The 23374-nt window shown below is 42.4% G+C and overlaps 1 protein-coding gene across 13 annotated transcripts in view; it reads right to left on the reverse strand.

Annotated features, from left to right (window-relative positions):
• Positions 1 to 23374, reverse strand: part of PBRM1 (polybromo 1) — a 2726611-nt gene that overhangs the window by 585753 nt on the left and 2117484 nt on the right. For 10 of the 13 annotated variants that reach the window (XM_044078866.1, XM_044078877.1, XM_044078870.1 and 7 more), the window contains one exon: positions 15018 to 15266. In XM_044078866.1, coding sequence (XP_043934801.1) covers positions 15018 to 15266 — 249 coding nt within the window. The remainder of the gene's footprint in view (positions 1 to 15017; positions 15267 to 23374) is intronic. The other 3 variants (XM_044078874.1, XM_044078873.1, XM_044078869.1) reach the window with 1 other exon arrangement.

Below are 23374 nucleotides of genomic sequence, written 5' to 3' on the forward strand. Positions count from 1 at the left end.
AGGGGAGAGTTTATGTAGAAGAGAGTCCTGTGTAGGTAATGGAATGTCGCAGTAGGTAATAAGTGTAAGAATTGGGTGAGGTAGGGGGTGGGAGTCAGAAAACATTAGGGTAGACTTTATGTAGAAGAGAGTCCTGTGTAGGTAATGGAATGTAGCAGTAGGTAATCAGTGTAAGAATTGGGTGAGGTAGGGGGTGGGAGTCAGAAAACATTAGGGAGAGTTTATGTAGAAGAGAGTCCTGTGTAGGTAATGGAATGTCGCAGTAGGTAATAAGTGTAAGAATTGGGTGAGGTAGGGGGTGGGAGTCAGAAAACATTAGGGGAGAGTTTATGTAGAAGAGAGTCCTGTGTAGGTAATGGAATGTCGCAGTAGGTAATCAGTGTAAGAATTGGGTGAGGTAGGGGGTGGGAGTCAGAAAACATTAGGGGAGACTTTATGTAGAAGAGAGTCCTGTGTAGGTAATGGAATGTCGCAGTAGGTAATCAGTGTAAGAATTGGGTGAGGTAGGGGTGGGAGTCAGAAAACATTAGGGAGAGTTTATGTAGAAGAGAGTCCTGTGTAGGTAATGGAATGTCGCAGTAGGTAATCAGTGTAAGAATTGGGTGAGGTAGGGGGTGGGAGTCAGAAAACATTAGGGGAGAGTTTATGTAGAAGAGAGTCCTGTGTAGGTAATGGAATGTAGCAGTAGGTAATCAGTGTAAGAATTGGGTGAGGTAGGGGGTGGGAGTCAGAAAACATTAGGGGAGAGTTTATGTAGAAGAGAGTCCTGTGTAGGTAATGGAATGTCGCAGTAGGTAATAAGTGCAAGAATTGGGTGAGGTAGGGGGTGGGAGTCAGAAAACATTAGGGAGACTTTATGTAGAAGAGAGTCCTGTGTAGGTAATGGAATGTCGCAGTAGGTAATCAGTGTAACAATTGGGTGAGGTAGGGGGTGGGAGTCAGAAAACATTAGGGGAGAGTTTATGTAGAAGAGAGTCCTGTGTAGGTAATGGAATGTCGCAGTAGGTAATAAGTGTAAGAATTGGGTGAGGTAGGGGTGGGAGTCAGAAAACATTAGGGAGAGTTTATGTAGAAGAGAGTCCTGTGTAGGTAATGGAATGTCGCAGTAGGTAATCAGTGTAAGAATTGGGTGAGGTAGGGGGTGGGAGTCAGAAAACATTAGGGAGAGTTTATGTAGAAGAGAGTCCTGTGTAGGTAATGGAATGTCAGTAGGTAATAAGTGTAAGAATTGGGTGAGGTAGGGGTGGGAGTCAGAAAACATTAGGGAGAGTTTATGTAGAAGAGAGTCCTGTGTAGGTAATGGAATGTCAGTAGGTAATCAGTGTAAGAATTGGGTGAGGTAGGGGTGGGAGTCAGAAAACATTAGGGGAGAGTTTATGTAGAAGAGAGTCCTGTGTAGGTAATGGAATGTCAGAGTAGGTAATCAGTGTAAGAATTGGGTGAGGTAGGGGTGGGAGTCAGAAAACATTAGGGGAGAGTTTATGTAGAAGAGAGTCCTGTGTAGGTAATGGAATGTCGCAGTAGGTAATCAGTGTAAGAATTGGGTGAGGTAGGGGTGGGAGTCAGAAAGCATTAGGGGACAGTTTATGTAGAAGAGAGTCCTGTGTAGGTAATGGAATGTAGCAGTAGGTAATCAGTGTAAGAATTGGGTGAGGTAGGGGTGGGAGTCAGAAAACATTAGGGGAGAGTTTATGTAGAAGAGAGTCCTGTGTAGGTAATGGAATGTCGCAGTAGGTGTAAAGTGTAAGAATTGGGTGAGGTAGGGGTGGGAGTCAGAAAACATTAGGGGAGAGTTTATGTAGAAGAGAGTCCTGTGTAGGTAATGGAATGTCAGTAGGTAATCAGTGTAAGAATTGGGTGAGGTAGGGGGTGGGAGTCAGAAAACATTAGGGGAGAGTTTATGTAGAAGAGAGTCCTGTGTAGGTAATGGAATGTAGCAGTAGGTAATCAGTGTAAGAATTGGGTGAGCTAGGGGTGGGAGTCAGAAAACATTAGGGGAGAGTTTATGTAGAAGAGAGTCCTGTGTAGGTAATGGAATGTCGCAGTAGGTAATCAGTGTAAGAATTGGGTGAGGTAGGGGGTGGGAGTCAGAAAACATTAGGGGAGAGTTTATGTAGAAGAGAGTCCTGTGTAGGTAATGGAATGTAGCAGGTAATAAGTGTAAGAATTGGGTGAGCTAGGGGTGGGAGTCAGAAAACATTAGGGGAGTTTATGTAGAAGAGAGTCCTGTGTAGGTAATGGAATGTCGTAGGTAATCAGTGTAAGAATTGGGTGAGGTAGGGGTGGGAGTCAGAAAACATTAGGGGAGAGTTTATGTAGAAGAGAGTCCTGTGTAGGTAATGGAATGTAGCAGTAGGTAATAAGTGTAAGAATTGGGTGAGGTAGGGGTGGGAGTCAGAAAACATTAGGGAGAGTTTATGTAGAAGAGAGTCCTGTGTAGGTAATGGAATGTCGCAGTAGGTAATAAGTGTAAGAATTGGGTGAGGTAGGGGTGGGAGTCAGAAAACATTAGGGGAGAGTTTATGTAGAAGACAGTCCTGTGTAGGTAATGGAATGTCAGTAGGTAATAAGTGTAAGAATTGGGTGAGGTAGGGGTGGGAGTCAGAAAACATTAGGGGAGAGTTTATGTAGAAGAGAGTCCTGTGTAGGTAATGGAATGTCGAGTAGGTAATAAGTGTAAGAATTGGGTGAGGTAGGGGTGGGAGTCAGAAAACATTAGGGAGAGTTTATGTAGAAGAGAGTCCTGTGTAGGTAATGGAATGTCGCAGTAGGTAATAAGTGTAAGAATTGGGTGAGGTAGGGGTGGGAGTCAGAAAACATTAGGGAGAGTTTATGTAGAAGAGAGTCCTGTGTAGGTAATGGAATGTAGCAGTAGGTAATAAGTGTAAGAATTGGGTGAGGTAGGGGTGGGAGTCAGAAAACATTAGGGGAGAGTTTATGTAGAAGAGAGTCCTGTGTGGGTAATGGAATGTCGCAGTAGGTAATAAGTGCAAGAATTGGGTGAGGTAGGGGTGGGAGTCAGAAAACATTAGGGGAGAGTTTATGTAGAAGAGAGTCCTGTGTAGGTAATGGAATGTCGCAGTAGGTAATCAGTGTAAGAATTGGGTGAGGTAGGGGTGGGAGTCAGAAAACATTAGGGGAGAGTTTATGTAGAAGAGAGTCCTGTGTAGGTAATGGAATGTCGCAGTAGGTAATCAGTGTAAGAATTGGGTGAGGTAGGGGTGGGAGTCAGAAAACATTAGGGGAGAGTTTATGTAGAAGAGAGTCCTGTGTAGGTAATGGAATGTCCCAGTAGGTAATCAGTGTAAGAATTGGGTGAGGTAGGGGTGGGAGTCAGAAAACATTAGGGAGAGTTTATGTAGAAGAGAGTCCTGTGTAGGTAATGGAATGTAGTAGGTAATAAGTGTAAGAATTGGGTGAGGTAGGGGTGGGAGTCAGAAAACATTAGGGAGAGTTTATGTAGAAGAGAGTCCTGTGTAGGTAATGGAATGTCGAGTAGGTAATAAGTGCAAGAATTGGGTGAGGTAGGGGTGGGAGTCAGAAAACATTAGGGAGAGTTTATGTAGAAGAGAGTCCTGTGTAGGTAATGGAATGTAGCAGTAGGTAATCAGTGTAAGAATTGGGTGAGCTAGGGGGTGGGAGTCAGAAAACATTAGGGGAGTTTATGTAGAAGAGAGTCCTGTGTAGGTAATGGAATGTCGCAGTAGGTAATAAGTGTAAGAATTGGGTGAGGTAGGGGGTGGGAGTCAGAAAACATTAGGGGAGAGTTTATGTAGAAGAGAGTCCTGTGTAGGTAATGGAATGTCGCAGTAGGTAATCAGTGTAAGAATTGGGTGAGGTAGGGGGTGGGAGTCAGAAAACATTAGGGGAGAGTTTATGTAGAAGAGAGTCCTGTGTAGGTAATGGAATGTCGCAGTAGGTAATCAGTGTAAGAATTGGGTGAGGTAGGGGGTGGGAGTCAGAAAACATTAGGGAGACTTTATGTAGAAGAGAGTCCTGTGTAGGTAATGGAATGTCGCAGTAGGTAATCAGTGTAAGAATTGGGTGAGGTAGGGGGTGGGAGTCAGAAAACATTAGGGGAGACTTTATGTAGAAGAGAGTCCTGTGTAGGTAATGGAATGTAGCAGTAGGTAATAAGTGCAAGAATTGGGTGAGGTAGGGGGTGGGAGTCAGAAAACATTAGGGGAGAGTTTATGTAGAAGAGAGTCCTGTGTAGGTAATGGAATGTCGCAGTAGGTAATCAGTGTAAGAATTGGGTGAGGTAGGGGGTGGGAGTCAGAAAACATTAGGGGAGAGTTTATGTAGAAGAGAGTCCTGTGTAGGTAATGGAATGTCGCAGTAGGTAATCAGTGCAAGAATTGGGTGAGCTAGGGGGTGGGAGTCAGAAAACATTAGGGGAGAGTTTATGTAGAAGAGAGTCCTGTGTAGGTAATGGAATGTAGCAGTAGGTAATAAGTGTAAGAATTGGGTGAGGTAGGGGGTGGGAGTCAGAAAACATTAGGGGAGAGTTTATGTAGAAGAGAGTCCTGTGTAGGTAATGGAATGTCGCAGTAGGTAATAAGTGTAAGAATTGGGTGAGGTAGGGGTGGGAGTCAGAAAACATTAGGGAGAGTTTATGTAGAAGAGAGTCCTGTGTAGGTAATGGAATGTCAGTAGGTAATAAGTGTAAGAATTGGGTGAGCTAGGGGGTGGGAGTCAGAAAACATTAGGGGAGACTTTATGTAGAAGAGAGTCCTGTGTAGGTAATGGAATGTCGCAGTAGGTAATAAGTGTAAGAATTGGGTGAGCTAGGGGTGGGAGTCAGAAAACATTAGGGGAGAGTTTATGTAGAAGAGAGTCCTGTGTAGGTAATGGAATGTAGCAGTAGGTAATAAGTGTAAGAATTGGGTGAGCTAGGGGGTGGGAGTCAGAAAACATTAGGGGAGAGTTTATGTAGAAGAGAGTCCTGTGTAGGTAATGGAATGTCGCAGTAGGTAATCAGTGTAAGAATTGGGTGAGGTAGGGGTGGGAGTCAGAAAACATTAGGGGAGAGTTTATGTAGAAGAGAGTCCTGTGTAGGTAATGGAATGTCGCAGTAGGTAATAAGTGTAAGAATTGGGTGAGGTAGGGGTGGGAGTCAGAAAACATTAGGGGAGAGTTTATGTAGAAGAGAGTCCTGTGTAGGTAATGGAATGTAGCACTAGGTAATAAGTGTAAGAATTGGGTGAGGTAGGGGTGGGAGTCAGAAAACATTAGGGAGAGTTTATGTAGAAGAGAGTCCTGTGTAGGTAATGGAATGCAGTAGGTAATCAGTGTAAGAATTGGGTGAGGTAGGGGGTGGGAGTCAGAAAACATTAGGGGAGAGTTTATGTAGAAGAGAGTCCTGTGTAGGTAATGGAATGTCGCAGTAGGTAATAAGTGTAAGAATTGGGTGAGGTAGGGGTGGGAGTCAGAAACATTAGGGAGAGTTTATGTAGAAGAGAGTCCTGTGTAGGTAATGGAATGTCGCAGTAGGTAATAAGTGTAAGAATTGGGTGAGGTAGGGGGTGGGAGTCAGAAAACATTAGGGGAGAGTTTATGTAGAAGAGAGTCCTGTGTAGGTAATGGAATGTCGCAGTAGGTAATAAGTGTAAGAATTGGGTGAGGTAGGGGGTGGGAGTCAGAAAACATTAGGGGAGAGTTTATGTAGAAGAGAGTCCTGTGTAGGTAATGGAATGTCAGTAGGTAATCAGTGTAAGAATTGGGTGAGGTAGGGGTGGGAGTCAGAAAACATTAGGGGAGAGTTTATGTAGAAGAGAGTCCTGTGTAGGTAATGGAATGTAGCAGTAGGTAATAAGTGTAAGAATTGGGTGAGGTAGGGGGTGGGAGTCAGAAAACATTAGGGGAGTTTATGTAGAAGAGAGTCCTGTGTAGGTAATGGAATGTAGCAGTAGGTAATCAGTGTAAGAATTGGGTGAGGTAGGGGTGGGAGTCAGAAAACATTAGGGGAGAGTTTATGTAGAAGAGAGTCCTGTGTAGGTAATGGAATGTCGCAGTAGGTAATAAGTGTAAGAATTGGGTGAGGTAGGGGGTGGGAGTCAGAAAACATTAGGGGAGAGTTTATGTAGAAGAGAGTCCTGTGTAGGTAATGGAATGTCGCAGTAGGTAATCAGTGTAAGAATTGGGTGAGGTAGGGGGTGGGAGTCAGAAAACATTAGGGGAGAGTTTATGTAGAAGAGAGTCCTGTGTAGGTAATGGAATGTAGCAGTAGGTAATCAGTGTAAGAATTGGGTGAGGTAGGGGGTGGGAGTCAGAAAACATTAGGGGAGAGTTTATGTAGAAGAGAGTCCTGTGTAGGTAATGGAATGTCGCAGTAGGTAATAAGTGTAAGAATTGGGTGAGGTAGGGGGTGGGAGTCAGAAAACATTAGGGGAGAGTTTATGTAGAAGAGAGTCCTGTGTAGGTAATGGAATGTCGCAGTAGGTAATCAGTGTAAGAATTGGGTGAGGTAGGGGGTGGGAGTCAGAAAACATTAGGGAGAGTTTATGTAGAAGAGAGTCCTGTGTAGGTAATGGAATGTCGCAGTAGGTAATCAGTGTAAGAATTGGGTGAGGTAGGGGTGGGAGTCAGAAAACATTAGGGAGAGTTTATGTAGAAGAGAGTCCTGTGTAGGTAATGGAATGTCGCAGTAGGTAATAAGTGCAAGAATTGGGTGAGCTAGGGGTGGGAGTCAGAAAACATTAGGGGAGAGTTTATGTAGAAGAGAGTCCTGTGTAGGTAATGGAATGTCGCAGTAGGTAATCAGTGTAAGAATTGGGTGAGGTAGGGGGTGGGAGTCAGAAAACATTAGGGGAGAGTTTATGTAGAAGAGAGTCCTGTGTAGGTAATGGAATGTAGCAGTAGGTAATCAGTGTAAGAATTGGGTGAGGTAGGGGGTGGGAGTCAGAAAACATTAGGGGAGAGTTTATGTAGAAGAGAGTCCTGTGTAGGTAATGGAATGTCGCAGTAGGTAATAAGTGTAAGAATTGGGTGAGCTAGGGGGTGGGAGTCAGAAAACATTAGGGGAGAGTTTATGTAGAAGAGAGTCCTGTGTAGGTAATGGAATGTCGCAGTAGGTAATCAGTGTAAGAATTGGGTGAGGTAGGGGGTGGGAGTCAGAAAACATTAGGGGAGAGTTTATGTAGAAGAGAGTCCTGTGTAGGTAATGGAATGTCGCAGTAGGTAATAAGTGTAAGAATTGGGTGAGGTAGGGGTGGGAGTCAGAAAACATTAGGGGAGAGTTTATGTAGAAGAGAGTCCTGTGTAGGTAATGGAATGTCGCAGTAGGTAATAAGTGTAAGAATTGGGTGAGGTAGGGGGTGGGAGTCAGAAAACATTACGGGAGAGTTTATGTAGAAGAGAGTCCTGTGTAGGTAATGGAATGTCGCAGTAGGTAATAAGTGTAAGAATTGGGTGAGCTAGGGGGTGGGAGTCAGAAAACATTAGGGGAGAGTTTATGTAGAAGAGAGTCCTGTGTAGGTAATGGAATGTAGCAGTAGGTAATAAGTGCAAGAATTGGGTGAGGTAGGGGGTGGGAGTCAGAAAACATTAGGGGAGAGTTTATGTAGAAGAGAGTCCTGTGTAGGTAATGGAATGTCGCAGTAGGTAATCAGTGTAAGAATTGGGTGAGGTAGGGGGTGGGAGTCAGAAAACATTAGGGGAGAGTTTATGTAGAAGAGAGTCCTGTGTAGGTAATGGAATGTCGCAGTAGGTAATCAGTGTAAGAATTGGGTGAGCTAGGGGGTGGGAGTCAGAAAACATTAGGGGAGAGTTTATGTAGAAGAGAGTCCTGTGTAGGTAATGGAATGTCGCAGTAGGTAATCAGTGTAAGAATTGGGTGAGCTAGGGGGTGGGAGTCAGAAAACATTAGGGGAGACTTTATGTAGAAGAGAGTCCTGTGTAGGTAATGGAATGTCGCAGTAGGTAATCAGTGTAAGAATTGGGTGAGCTAGGGGGTGGGAGTCAGAAAACATTAGGGGAGAGTTTATGTAGAAGAGAGTCCTGTGTAGGTAATGGAATGTAGCAGTAGGTAATCAGTGTAAGAATTGGGTGAGGTAGGGGGTGGGAGTCAGAAAACATTAGGGGAGAGTTTATGTAGAAGAGAGTCCTGTGTAGGTAATGGAATGTCGCAGTAGGTAATAAGTGTAAGAATTGGGTGAGGTAGGGGGTGGGAGTCAGAAAACATTAGGGGAGAGTTTATGTAGAAGAGAGTCCTGTGTAGGTAATGGAATGTCGCAGTAGGTAATAAGTGTAAGAATTGGGTGAGGTAGGGGGTGGGAGTCAGAAAACATTAGGGGAGAGTTTATGTAGAAGACAGTCCTGTGTAGGTAATGGAATGTCGCAGTAGGTAATAAGTGTAAGAATTGGGTGAGCTAGGGGGTGGGAGTCAGAAAACATTAGGGGAGAGTTTATGTAGAAGAGAGTCCTGTGTAGGTAATGGAATGTAGCAGTAGGTAATCAGTGTAAGAATTGGGTGAGGTAGGGGGTGGGAGTCAGAAAACATTAGGGGAGAGTTTATGTAGAAGAGAGTCCTGTGTAGGTAATGGAATGTCGCAGTAGGTAATCAGTGCAAGAATTGGGTGAGCTAGGGGGTGGGAGTCAGAAAACATTAGGGGAGAGTTTATGTAGAAGAGAGTCCTGTGTAGGTAATGGAATGTCGCAGTAGGTAATAAGTGTAAGAATTGGGTGAGGTAGGGGTGGGAGTCAGAAAACATTAGGGAGAGTTTATGTAGAAGAGAGTCCTGTGTAGGTAATGGAATGTCGCAGTAGGTAATCAGTGTAAGAATTGGGTGAGGTAGGGGTGGGAGTCAGAAAACATTAGGGGAGAGTTTATGTAGAAGAGAGTCCTGTGTAGGTAATGGAATGTCGCAGTAGGTAATCAGTGTAAGAATTGGGTGAGGTAGGGGGTGGGAGTCAGAAAACATTAGGGGAGAGTTTATGTAGAAGAGAGTCCTGTGTAGGTAATGGAATGTCGCAGTAGGTAATAAGTGTAAGAATTGGGTGAGGTAGGGGGTGGGAGTCAGAAAACATTAGGGGAGAGTTTATGTAGAAGACAGTCCTGTGTAGGTAATGGAATGTAGCAGTAGGTAATAAGTGTAAGAATTGGGTGAGCTAGAGGGTGGGAGTCAGAAAACATTAGGGGAGAGTTTATGTAGAAGAGAGTCCTGTGTAGGTAATGGAATGTCGCAGTAGGTAATAAGTGTAAGAATTGGGTGAGCTAGGGGTGGGAGTCAGAAACATTAGGGGAGAGTTTATGTAGAAGAGAGTCCTGTGTAGGTAATGGAATGTCACAGTAGGTAATAAGTGTAAGAATTGGGTGAGGTAGGGGGTGGGAGTCAGAAAACATTAGGGGAGAGTTTATGTAGAAGAGAGTCCTGTGTAGGTAATGGAATGTAGCAGTAGGTAATAAGTGTAAGAATTGGGTGAGGTAGGGGGTGGGAGTCAGAAAACATTAGGGGAGAGTTTATGTAGAAGAGTAGCATGGGCATGCCCATTTTGAAACAAGACATGAGAATAGAAGAGACTCGAAGCTGGTGTGGTTAGGGGTATTGCACAGGGAGGGAGAGAGTTCCACAGTTTAGATATGGAACAAGATAGCGGGAGGTGACCAGGAGGTCATGAGGGCTTGTGAATTTATAGGTGGTTTTGGTTTTCTGATCTGAGTGAGCGGTTCGGAATGTAGGGGGTTAGGGTGGCAGCGAGAGAGGGACAAATAGCAGGTTTGAAGATGAGCTTGTAGGCAGTGGTCAGTTAAAGGAAGCTTAGACAATTGGGTAGTTCGAACCATTGCAGGGTATGGAGAGAGTGGCAATGGTGGGATGAGTTTTTTGAGTTGGTAGCACATTTGCTAATTTTATTGTAGCATGATTTGAGTTTAGATTGTAGGCCAAGTTGTAGATTAGTTAGTAAAGGAGCATCATACATAAGAGAGGGGAGACAGCAGGTGGAGGCAAGGGTTTTTCTTGTGGAGGGGTTGAGGTAGCGGTTTTGTCTGTACAGGAGTCCTAGTTTTTTTTGGGGGGGTGGGGTTTGATGGAGGTTTGGATATGAGTGCCAAATTTCAGATGTTCATCAATAACATCTAGCAGTTTAGTACTGGATACAATTTCAATGGGGACATTGTTCTGACTGAGTATTGAGAATGAGTTTTTATCGATGTGGGAGTTTCTAGAACGGGAGAAAATCATCAGTTTGATTTGCATCCAGGTTTCTGTTTTACAGAAAGCTAACTGGGTTTTTAGGAGGAGGTTGGAGGGGGAGTAAGATGAGCAGATGACTGTTGAATCACCTGCATACTGCATTAGTGATGAATCAGGGATGGTGCGGTGATAATTATTGATAAATATATTGAACAGTAGAGGACTTAGGACAGAACCCTGAGGCACGCCAGTTGGGGTGTGTAAGAAGGGAGAAGCTGAGGATTTCCACGGTACGGCTTGTCATTCTGAGAGGTAGCTAGAGAACCAGGCTATGGTGGAGGGAGAGAGGCTGAGAGGGGAGAGCTGAGATAGGATTAAGGGGTGGGAGACAGTGTCGAAAGCTTTGGATAGGTCGAGGAACAGAACAGATACGAGTTTGCCAGAGTCGCGTGTTTGATTAATGGTCTCAAGAAAGGAAAGGAGGGCAGTAATGGTACTGTGGCCAGGGCGAAACCCATGTTGAGTGGGGGAGAGAAGACTGTTGCGTGTTAAATATGGCATTAGTTGTGAATGGATACATTTTTCCAGAATTTTAGAAAGTGGGGAAAGGATGGTAACAGGCCTGAAATTGGTGGTGTTTGTTTTTACTACCCTTATGGAGAGGGATGATATTTGCATGACACCAGATGGAAGGGACATGGGCTTCTTGGATGGATTGGTTTATTAGTATGGAAATAAGAAGGGCAGTGCTATCAGCTGCTATTTTGAGGAAAGCTGATGGTAGATTATCAGGTGCATTCCAGCAAGGTATTAGTTGGTAGAGTATTTTTTTTATTGTACTTGTGGGGATGGGTTTTAGGCTGAAAGTGGAGGGAGGAAATTTGTATTCAGAGGGATGTGGGGGGCAGGTGGGGTTGGGGAAAGAGGAGGATAGTTTAGTTATGTAGTCTATAAAGAAGGAGTTGAATTTGGTGGCAGTTTCAAGGTCAGTATGGTTGGGGTTGCGACAGGGGTTATCTTTATATCCAGGGTGGAGGAGACAGGAGAGATGGTGTCCCAGGGATTGTTTAGGGTTGGTTGAGTGCTCGGTTTGAAGTTTGGAGTAGTAGGCTTTGCAATCTCTAGTTATTAGTTTTTTATGGTGTTCGGAGTTGTTTGAATTCAAGTAGGGAGTTAGGGTTTTTGTTTCTTTGGTATTGTTTCCATTTGTTATCTCTTTGGAGCATGAATAGTTTAGTGTCTTCTGTTAGCCAGGGGGAGGCTTTAGCTTTGACACATTTGGTTCTTATAGGAGCATGGTTGTTGAGTAAGTTTAAGAAAGTTTGATTGAAGCGGTTAATGGCAGTGTCGAAGGGCAGAGGTCTAAGGGGGGGGTCCAGTCAGTAAGTTTTAAACATTTGTAAAAAGTTTGAGGGTTGAAGTGGGAGAGGTTGCGAGTTTGAAAGTAGTGGTGCTGCATTTGGAGAGAAGATGGGGTGACCGTCAGCGAAGGCTGGTAGGTGATCACTGAGAGGGTCTGGAAAGATTTCAGCAGTTGAGATGAGATTGAGATAGGATGTTAAGATCCAGTCAATGGATATGACAGATGATCCATCCTTGTTAGGTCAAGTGGAAGAGTTAGTTGGGTAAAGTTGAAGAGGTTGATTGTCTGAGATGGGGTTTGGGAGTTTATTTGGCCCAGTTAATGTTCATGTCGCCTAGGATATAGGTTTCATTTTTAATGTTAGAGAAAAGCCAGGAGAGGATATCTTCTAGTATTGGGATATTGTTGCCAGGGGGCAAATAGAGGGCAGCTATACATACTGACTTATGGTTACTGATTTTTAGTAGAACTGGTTACTTCAGCTTTGGCGAAGTTTGGAATATGACTGGAGTATGGAGTAACTGTATGGGTAGAGGAGTAGATAATAACTACACCGCCACCTTTTTTGGCAAGTCTATCATTGCGAATCATTTGGTAGCCAGGTAGGAGAACTTTGTTGTCTTTTATGGAGGGTTTAAGCCAGGTCTCTGAGATGGCTACTATGTCGGGGTGGTTGTGGGAGAGCCAGGCATGGAAGTTAGGGATTTTATTTTGAAGGCTTTGGGCACTGAATGTAGTGAGGCGAATGGATTTGAGTGTGTGTGGGAGTGGTGTTTGTGGTTTATGTAGTGGAAGTGGGCCCTGGATTGGGACAGATGCCATCAGAAAGTGAGAGGGATATTTGGTGAAGAATGAGAATAAGGTAGTTTAATGTGGCTGGAGAGTTTAAGTGGTGGAAGGGGGTGGTCATTTTGTGATGAGGTTGGAGGGGTGTGGTAGATGAGGAAGAAATGGGTAGGACTTTGTGTTTGAATAGTAAGGTTGTGTTAGAAGAGTAAAGGACAGGAGTTATGGAGCTGAAGGATGGTGTGGAAGTAGGTAGGGAAGTGGCTGTGGAATGAGAGGGTGGGTTATGGCAGGGCTTGGGGAGTTGTGCAAGAAATGTAAGACAGGTGAGGGAGAGTAGCAGGTTTGTTAGGTACAGTAGGTGTGATAAGGTAGGAGGCATTGTTAAGTAGGTGGGGGTCTATCAAACTGGAGTGTGTGGTGGGAGGGGTACTGTGTGATTGGATGGTAGGATGTGTGGGAGGAATAAATGTAGAAATAGTGGGGGTGGTGGCATTTGGGGGCAGGGTAGGGGAGCGGAGTGAGCCTGTAGGGCGAACGGTGCGGGTTTAGCCCCAGTGGAGGTGAGTGAAAAATTATCAATTGAAGCTTATAGCAAAGTAGACAGCAGGTTTAGTCAACTGTAGGAGATATGCTTATATATTTAGCAATAAAAGAGCATGTAGTTTCTTTTTATCAGTCCGTATGCAGTAGTTTAAGAGTGACTAGTTCTAGGCTTGAAAGTCGGACTGCTAGTTTGTTTAGATCGGGGGGAAGCAGTGACTGGGTGGGATGGCAGTCTGGTAGGAGAGGCATTATGGAGTTCTGATGCCACCTAGTGGTAAGATATTGGTAGAACAGGCTGGGGTCGCTGCGACTGTGCACATTAATGGGAGGCGCTCAAATTGGAACAGCATACACCGTATACTTTAAGTTGACCAGGCTACTAGAGCTTACATGCACTTGATTTTGTGAAGTTTACAGGGCTTTTCTTGGGAGAAACTGTGAAATCCTCGGTCCTTTATTTATTTTATTATTAAATAATTGTAATTTTTCATACAAAATAAAACAAGGAACTTTTAAGAAAATAACACACTACAGAATGCCGTTAAAAAATCCAGATGTGTTACCAATGAACTGAAAAAGTCAGGAGGAATGGCAAATTATCTTGGGTAACAGCATGAGGTATGCTATCCTACACAGTCAGGCCGCTCTTTAATGGCCACGGTGGGAGACTGCAGCCACATTTCACATGAAATATCTGACCACTGAAATTATTTATTTGAAAGTTTAGCATCTGCCTAAGGCTACTTTCTGAACCACAGACATTACTTTCTGCAGCACTGATCCTTAAAATGCACATCTAGGCATTTTCACTGTTAGCATGGGATTTCTAGCCTAGCAAAAGCCTTACTAGAAAACACGTATCTTCAAGCTACAAAAATAAAAAACAAAGTGTGCAGGATGTGGCAAATAATATCACCAGCTTAGCTATAATGCTAACATTGTTTTAAGAAAACTTGTTATGGGAATGCCTAGTTTTGTATACTGACAGGCTAGAAGGGTATTATTGCCCATATGTAACCATCTGTATGCTTGTAACCCAGAAAGCAGTATGGGGCCAGCAGTAAACAGAGGGCTGACACCAACCAGATGTAATTACATGATGCTTTCCATTTTCTGCGCCTCTTTTCAGGGAATTCACAAAATGGATGCATACTTCCAAAGATTAAAGATGCCCCACTAATGCATAACACCAGCTTCACATAACATAACACTGAAATTCGTGTAAGGTGTAGACACTTCCATTTTTTTTTCTATTGAGCAACTCTTGGAATATACAATTCATCCTACTTATCCAGTCCTGATCAACAGCAAAACTTATAATGGATGGTCAGTGCTGTTGTATAATTACTACTATCCTAAAGGAATGCATTGACAATTTTCTTCAATCAGGAACTTCACAGACTCTGGAGAAGTTGCAAACTGGGAAATAAACACCAATAACTAGTCTTGCTGACCATTAAAACTGCAGCGTAACATTAAAAAGATAAATATGAAAAGTGACCAGCAACATGAAATCCTTAACAAAAGTTGAAACTATGTCATGCATCTGAAGCAGGGTCATCCATTACTACACAAGGTATAGTGCATAAGAGCAAAGTCTGACGTCCACCATCTACAATACTGTTTGTCAGCTCTCCATAGTATGACTGACACAATGAACCCTTATCTGGTAAGAAGTAGGATTAGTAATAAAACTCAAAATCATCTCAATGAAATAAGTAATGGTCGAGAAGAATATCAACAAGACATTTAACAATTTAGAAATGACTGCAATTCTACAGCTTAATGAATCACATAAGAAGCAGGTGCACTACACATGAAGCCAGAATGATAGCTGCATCAGCACTTAATGACTCATGCTTGCTCCAAAAATGAGAAAGGCAAAAGCAATGAAACTACAGTCCCTTTCCATATTAGAACTGCTGTTACTACACGACACAGTGAAAAGAATTTATGATGCACCATATACAATACTGCATGCTGTTATTTCCTATGGGGAGGCTCAATATATTTACACAGATTACGAAGAAATAACTTCCACGGGGTTTATAAAAGATGGTTTAAGTTTAACAGAACGAGAGAGTAGGTACAAAGAAAAGGCAGGGTATGGAAATTTTACGACTTGGAAGAAAGGCCTACTCAAGACGTATATTGCAATAACTATTACTTGCAAACCACAAGGTTACCTGAAACAGGGGTCATCTGCTGATTGAGCATTCCCATAGGTGTAGGGGGTGGCACCACCCCCATGATAGCACCGACAGGAGTACCTGCTCGTGGTGATGCACTCTGTTGCTGTGACATCTGCTGCTGCTGCTGTTGCTGCTGCTGCTGTTGTTGCTGCTGCTGCTGCTGTTGCTGCTGTTGCTGCTGCAGCAGAAGTTGCTGGGCTGCACGCTCTCTCTCCTGCTGCTCTGCAACTTTGGCAGCTCGCTCTGGGACAGAAAAATATCACATCTGTTTATCAGGCAAGCACAGCAAAAACCCAATGCAAATCACTGAAACCAGGAAAATAAAATGATTACCTAATTGCATTAAACAGTACAAGGCAAACAAGGGAAGATCATTACAATATCATTTTTACTGGTACATGAGAAAGGGACACAGAAATCTACAAAGAACTTTAATTTAGTTATCATGGGCTGAAGTGCAAACAATGCTGCATATAAGCATATCAAATTTCAATAAGCACAGGGTACTTATGAATAAATACTTGACTTGCTAAAATTAAATGGTGGCAATGCAACTTCTTACCACAGTGGTAAATGCATACCAGTTACACTGCAAAGAGAACAATAATACAGACCCTTTGATCTCCTGCTAACATACAAAAATTAAACCCAGGAACACGTTTATATAGTGAATTACTAAATGGTAATTTCAGACTGTCAGTCTTAAACCTCCTCCCTGTCCTACATTCAGCCACTCCACTTTCTGTGCTGCAAGGAATACTGGCGTTTATAGATAAGGGAGGCAGACCTTTTTCACTATTTATGTACAAAGCACATTCTACTCCCAAATGTTATACTGCTACATGGTCTGCACACTGGTGCTGCTCTTTACGTGCTCCATGACCACCATCCAGGCACAGCCTGCTCTGTGCGCACAATCTAATCGAGGAAGCTGGTCTCCACCAAAAGGCAATCCCACAGTGGACTCCACTCATTCCAACACCTTTACAGCAACAGCCAAATAAGGAAGTCAGTGTTAAACTCAAGCTGCAAAGCCCAACTTCTTTTACTCCCAAAACATCAAAAACAACATTAGGGAAATGTAAAATTAAGGTATATCACCTATCCAAAAAATGCAAACAATGTAAAGTAAGGAAACATGACACTAAGGGCAAGTTGATACTCTTAAATCATCATTTCACCTTCATCTACTAATCTGATGCACATTATTGTTTACCCCATCCTTTAACAGAAACAATTGTGTACACATACTAGAAGACATCACTGGTTCAGTACCACCATAATGAAACCTAGTTTGTATATACAACAAAAAAAAAAGCACTCCCCAAAGGCAGAGATTCAAATAGAGAAAAAGAGCCGACTATAATAAAGAACAAAGGCAACTAGGTAGACTGGCATGCAAAGAAAGGCAAAAAGACACAAATCACTCTGTTGGTCTGTTGATTACTTATTTGGGGGAGATGCTATCCCTTAAACTTCCTTTGCAACGACCACTTTTCCTACAAAAGAGGGATGGTGATTAGCTAGACTCCATGGCAAACAAGGATGGACCCTTGACTGTGACCCAGGCAATGGGTTTGAATGGTTACCATAACATTGCAAAGGCCAGGCATGGAAGGAGGGGCACTGAAGGGGGATTGGCCACAAGCCTATCCCAGGGGGCACAAGGATCCTGTGCACCCTTGGAGGGACACTAAGTAGGTTTGATTTCCCTGGTGAAGGCCAGGGAAAACACTGCTTGTGCCATAGTGGGAGGATCAGGGCTGCTTGGAGGGAAAATCCCTTGGACAAGAGGGGATATCCTCCATGATACTTTGACACAAATATGAAGATATATCAGGGAGAAGAAAAAAAAAACAAGAAAAAATTCTTGAAGGACCCCTGATGGCTGTCTGAATGATGCCTCTTCTATATCCATCCCTGCCCCTGTGATGACAAATGAACAGGCTAACTTTAGAGAGACATGATGACTGACAAGCAGTGGAGGCAAACAGCAGCAAAAAAACACGGAAGGAGATAAAGTGAGGGAATTAAGGGTGGGGATAACAGTCCTCACAAACAGAAACAAAATAGCAGACAAGTGATGACAGCCCAAGACAGATCACATCTACTGTATTAGCTACTATGGAAACTACTGATTCTCCAATTTCCAGAAGTTGTCAGAATGTTACAGTGACAGGTGCCCTGCTATGCTGCCAGGGTAATACTCTGACAACTATGCAAATCAACTACTAGGGTCTAATATTCTCCATTATTGCCAGGGAGGAAACCTTTTACCTAAGGAAATGGAATAGACTTCTTGCCTCTTCTTAGGAGATGTAACACAGAGACTTGTCTCACCTTGTTTTTCCCATGAGAAAGTTAAGTGGTGGTGATTCTTGTATGACTACATCTATTCTGAGAGTCCCTGAATGCTTTGTGTCAGCTAAGACTAAAAGAGTGAGAAAAAATTCTGATAAAAAAATAAAGGATTTCGTATGACTGTTCCCAGGCAAAAAAGTCAGATTTGTTTATCTTGTTTTGTTGCATTCTCATAAAGGTATGAGTAGAATAATCACTCTGACAACTTCTGTATAAATGAAGAACAAATATTGCCAAAAGAAAGATCACCTTTCTGTATTAATTATGTATTTGTTTACTCAACAAATGCAGAAAGAACTAAAAGATGGTGCCTGCTCCTCTCTCCGGTTATTAAAATAGTGACAATATGGACAGAGGTTTTGTACAACGGTCAAGTCCAGGAAAATGCATAATGGAATCATGGTTGGATGGATCAATGCATGTGGTTGTGAAGTGTTCAGACTTCATCACTTCATACTAGTTTCTGGTTATCTGACTGATCTGCCCAACATACATTACTGTATGCAGCACTCAGTAGCAAAGATCTCGGCATAGACCGTTCTTGTAAGGTTGTAACCAGACACCGCTTCTGGGCTGAGTCTGAAAATGGCCCATGGAGATCAGTGCTCTACCCTGGAAAACAAAAAAAATAAACTTTCACTATACCAAATCTGAAAATAGTTTAAACAAATGTATGCTTGTTTTAACAGTGCTACTATCCTCAGCATCCTCTCTCCATTCCAGATGGTTACACTTCTTGTAGTTCCAGAAAGCTGCAAAGATTTTATTTTACGTTTGTTAATTGTGCAAAGTGCCATGGTCTAAGGACCCTTTTCAGGCATAACCCGGGCCATACTGGCAAAAAAAAAAAAAAAAAAGTAAAATAAATATCATTGTTTCATATAAATGTCAGCAACATTACAGTGGCAAAAAAATCACTAAGTGTTAAATATACAATATAAATGGGCTAGTTACAGAAAAGGATTAAACACACAGCAATAAATCTTTCTTCTTTCGGCTTTTCCCAGTTAGGGGTCACCACAACAGAATTCCGGTCCACTAATGATTGGCAGTGGATTTTTATTTTATCTATTTATTTTATTTTACATTTGTTAACTGGGAAAATCTGACTGGATACAGGTCATTTTCAGTGGAGGCCTGGGGAGAAAAGCTCCAAATGTACAAAAACAAGTGTAAATACAGTGAAATTATTACAGTGAGTTATCACAAAACTGAGATTTGTTTAACGATATGTACACACAGGTACATATTTTTCTCACATACACACAGCAAAGGTTGAAAGCAAGTAGCTGAGAAAGAAATAGTTAAAGACTTCATCTGAAAAAGGAAACGCATATATTAAAGGTGGTTATACATGGTGTAGTGTTAACTTTAAATCTTTCCAGTAGGTGGGTGATGCACAGAATTTTAAACAGAGAGTCAGAGTTTTATTCCTGTAATGAGGTTCTCATTTATGGGTGGGGGTTAGTCAGGGTTTGTACAGGGACAAAGCCACTGCATTTTTATGTACTTCCTAAGGGATTTTTTGAATTGGGATAAGGAGGGGTCAGTGGTGAGTTCAGCAGGAAGTAGGTTCCAGTTTTTACCAGCAGAGTTGGAGAATAGTAATTCACCATCTGAACTGTTGGTTTTAACAGTTTGCACTAGCAATTTTTTGGAAGAGGGAAGGGATTTTAGGTTACTGTAGGGGGAAATAATATTTTCAGTATGGGTGTACTGTCTGGTTGGTAGAGGATTTTGTGAACAACTATTAGTTCGTTATATTGCAGTTGATAGGGTAGTTCAAGCCAGTCTAACAATTGAAGGTTAAGGCAGTGATGGGTTCTATAAGCTCATCCTGTGGCAAATCTGGCAATGTTATTGTAGCACCTAGTTAAATTATTGAGGTTTGATTTGCTTAGGTTTACGAAGCTGGGTGAGGCATAAAGAAGGGTCAATAGCAGATGTGTACGGGCAATAACAGTTCTAGCAGATGGAGTTAGGAATGGTTTAATCCTGTATAAAGAGCCTAATTTTTTATTAACTGTTTTAATAGTTTTGTCTATGTGAGCATCAAACTTGAGGTTGTTGTTGATGATCACACCCAGTAGTTTAGTACTAGGTTCTGGGGAAATTATGGTACCATTGTTAGATATTATGGTGAGAGGTGGTGAGGGGACCTTGTGAGTGGGGGAGAAGAGTAATAGTTTGGTTTTATTTGGGTTTAATAGTAGCTGGTGAGCCAGTTCTCTACTTTGTTGAAAGTGATTTGGGACAAGGATTGTAAATCTGTGGGGGAGGTGGCAGAGCAGATTAGGGTTGAGTCATCTGCATACTAAACACAAGTTGCATCAGGGATGACTTTGTACAGGTCATTAATGAATATGGAGAATAGGAGGGTACCTAATATAGATCCCTGTGGGACTCCAAGGGTGACTGGTAAAAGGGACAATAGGTTATTCTTCCATAGTACAGCTTGTTGTCTGTCACTTAGGTAAGAATGAAACCAGGTAATTGCTAGGTTATCTATGGAGAGTGATTTTAATGTGTTTAAGAGTAGCTGATGATTTACCATATCAAATACCTTGGATAGGTCAAGGAAGAGGGCTGAGGAGAGCTTGTTGTCATTACGGTTTTGATTTACTGTACGGGAGAAGGACAGAAGGGCTGAGGTTGTACTATGACAAGGTCTAAATCCGTGCTGTGAGGGGGGCTAGGAGAGTCTCTTGATTCAGATAGGCAAGAAATTGCTTGTGGATATATTTTTCCATTATTTTAGCCAAAGGAGACAGAATGGCTATAGGCCTATAATTTGAAAGTTCAATGGAATCTTCCCCTTTATGAAGAGGAACAATGTGGGAGATTCTCCAGATGTGGGGGATATAGACTTTGTGGAAAGTTCTATTGATTAAAATTGATATGGGATATGCTATTTCATTAGCAGCTTTTTGGAGATATTCTGCAAGTAGTAGGTCTGCTGAAAGGGTGGTGGGTTTCAGTTTTTTTAAGTACGGACTTAATAAAGGATGTTGGTACCGGATCAAGCTTAAAGGGGATCTTATCAGGTGTGGGGTTGGTGGTACTTGGGGTATAGGGAGATAGCTTACTGGCTAGGGATTGCACAGTTTCTGTAAAGAAAGTGTTAAAGGTGTTGGCAACAATTTTAGGAGGTTGTTGGAGGGTAGTTAAGGGGGTAGGGGTAGTTGATTGGCCTGGGTGGAGAAGTTTGTTTATGCCCAACCAGAATTTTTTTGGTTGAATTTGGTGTTTTTGTTGCAGATTACAGAAGTAATTATTTTTGTTTAGCATAATAGACTTCTTTGCATAATTTCTCAGCTGTTTATACATAAGGTGGTCTTTTGGGGACTTAGTGGTTCTCCAGGAGGTCCATGCTTTGTTTCTGCTAATAATTTTTTGTCTTGTATCATTGGACAGCCATGGTGCTACTTTGTCATTGGTTCTGATAGTGCATGGGGGAAGCATGGTTATCCAGGATAGCAAGAAATGTAGAGTTAAAGTATGAGACCGCTTCATCTAGTGGAAGTAGCCATAGGTTGGACCAGTCACATGTGTTAAGTTCATTCTGAAATTTAGTCTGAATAAAGTTCTTACAAATTCGAATGGTTTTAAAGGAAGATTGTTGAGGGATGTCCTTTCTTTTCCCGATTACAAAGGTCAGGAAGTGATCACTAAAGTCCTCAGGTAGGGTGCCTGTTTTATATATCTGGGGTAGGTTGTTTATTAATATCCAGTCTAGGATACTTTCTTTTTTGTTAAGCTTACTGATTCTGTTTGGGGAAGATATCATCTGGGAGAAGCCATGCAAATTTATATGGGTGGAGGGGAAGTCTGAAGAGCAAGTATTCCAGTCAATATTAACACCCCCGAGAATAACAGTTTCCTGGCGGCAGTTAGTGGAGAGCCATTGGAGGATACCCTCCAAGGTATTTGTGTTGTCACCTGAGGGAATATAGATACATGCAATGTTTACAGATTTGCGTTTGTTGAGTTGGACCTTTGCGATGAGTATTTCTGCATTGTTAGTAAACAAGGCATTTGGGGTACTAGTTTTGGATACTTCCAGAGTGGATTTGTACAAGATGGCTCCCCCCCCCCTCCTTTCTTAGAGATGCGATCAAGTCTTAATATATTGTACCCTGGGGGTATAATCTCATTATCAGTGGTAGTAGGCTTGAGCCAGGTCTCGGTAAGGTATAGTATATCAGGGGAGTGGACATCCAGGAGGGCACGTTAGTAGTGAATTTTCTTGTTTATACTTCTAATGTTTAGGTGACACACTAGGAGTGAGTTGGGGGCATTATTTGAGTTTCATAGCCTAGTATGGGTGTTATTTGTGGGGCTGATAGTAACAGGTGGGGTTGGGCCTGGGTTAGGGTGGATGTCACCATCCACTATGAGGTTAGGTAGTAATCTAATAGCAAGTTTCTGGAGTTTTAATAAGAGTTTGTGGTAGTATTTAGTTCTAGGATTAATATATGAAGCACGAAAGGGAAGTTGGGTTTTTGCATTAGAACAGTTTGATGAGAGGTGGGGTAGTGGTTGGTTAGAATTATGTGGCTGATTAGTAGTACTGGTTTAGGTTCTAGGGTAGTGGGTGCCAGGGAGGGGTTCGTAGTACCGGTTTGAGTTCTAGGGTAGTGGGTGCCATGGAGGGGTTGGTAGTCAAAGGCTGTGAGAAGACAGAGAATTATAAGTGGGGGTATTAGGCAGTAAATAGGCTTTGAGTTTGAAGATTTATTAAAAGTATGTGGAGGCATTGTAAGGGTATTTATTTATTTCCAGTATGATTACCGAGGAAGTCCACTGGGCTCAGAGAGCCCATTTTCAGTGGAGGCCTGGGGAGAAAAGCTCCATGACAAAGAATACAGATTAAAGTTTAAAAAACGTAACAATTAAGAACAAGTTACAAATATATTAATACAAAGCAAAGCAAAAACAATTTAGATTATTGTGGAAAAACGTTCCTTGTAAAGAGTCATTTAACATGCAGTCATGCATATAGAATAAGAAGCTATTTAAAATATTTACATAGTTAATGTCTTTGGGAATTAGCTTTTAATGGATATAAGTAAGTTATATTGTTTAGGAATGCAGGGGGAAAACCTGCTGGGGCCAAGAGCTTAAAGAAATTAGGCAGGGTGAAAGCACATACATTTCCGTTTGGAGGACAGGTAGGTGAATGGCTGTGATTTGAAGTTCTCTCTGTTAGGCAGGGTTCTTAGTGTTGAAGGGAGAGAATTCAATTTCCTACCTAGGGAGTAAGAAAGAAGTTGGCCGGCAGATCTTTTAGGTTTACGGATCATTATTAAGTTTTGGTTTTCTAATCTTAGGGTTCTATTAGGGGTGTAGGGGGAAGGATGTCTGTCAGAGCTGGGCATTTTGTTGGGTAGAATAGGAGTCTGTGTGCAGTGGTAAGTTGGAGGTAGTCTAGGTGGTTTGGGAGTTCTAGCCAGTTCAGAGATTGGAGGGAGAGGCAGTGATGGGTAGAACTGTTGGCTTTGGTGGCAAATCTGGAGATTTTATTGTAGCAGATTTCAAGTTTAGAGGTGATGGAAGATGTCAGGTTTGTTAGTAGAGGGGTTCCGTACAATAGGGAAGGCAGAAGGTAAGTAGTGGCCAGGGTAGGCCTAGTGGAGGTGGAGAGGAAGCAATTGTTCCTATATAGCATCCCTAACTTTTGGTGGGTTTTCTTTATGTTTTGTTGAATATGGATGTCGAACCTGAGGTGTTCATCTATTGTAACACCTAGGAGTTTAGCGAAGGGGACCACTTCAATGGGGGAGAAGGTTAGGCTGAGAACTTGGAAGGAACTTTTGTCGTATGAGAAAGATTTTGAGGAAGGGAATAGGATTATTTTAGATTTGTTTGCATTGAGAGAGAGGTGATTTTGGTGCATCCAGGTAGTTAAGAAGGCGATTTGGGTTTTAGTTAGCAGTTTGGGGAGGTTAGAAGCAGAGCAGACTAAGGTTGAGTCATCAGCATATTGAATG

The sequence above is a fragment of the Protopterus annectens genome, chromosome 7.part1 (assembly GCF_019279795.1).
Source record: "Protopterus annectens isolate FY-2018-M chromosome 7.part1, PAN1.0, whole genome shotgun sequence".
NCBI lineage: Eukaryota > Metazoa > Chordata > Ceratodontiformes > Protopteridae > Protopterus > Protopterus annectens.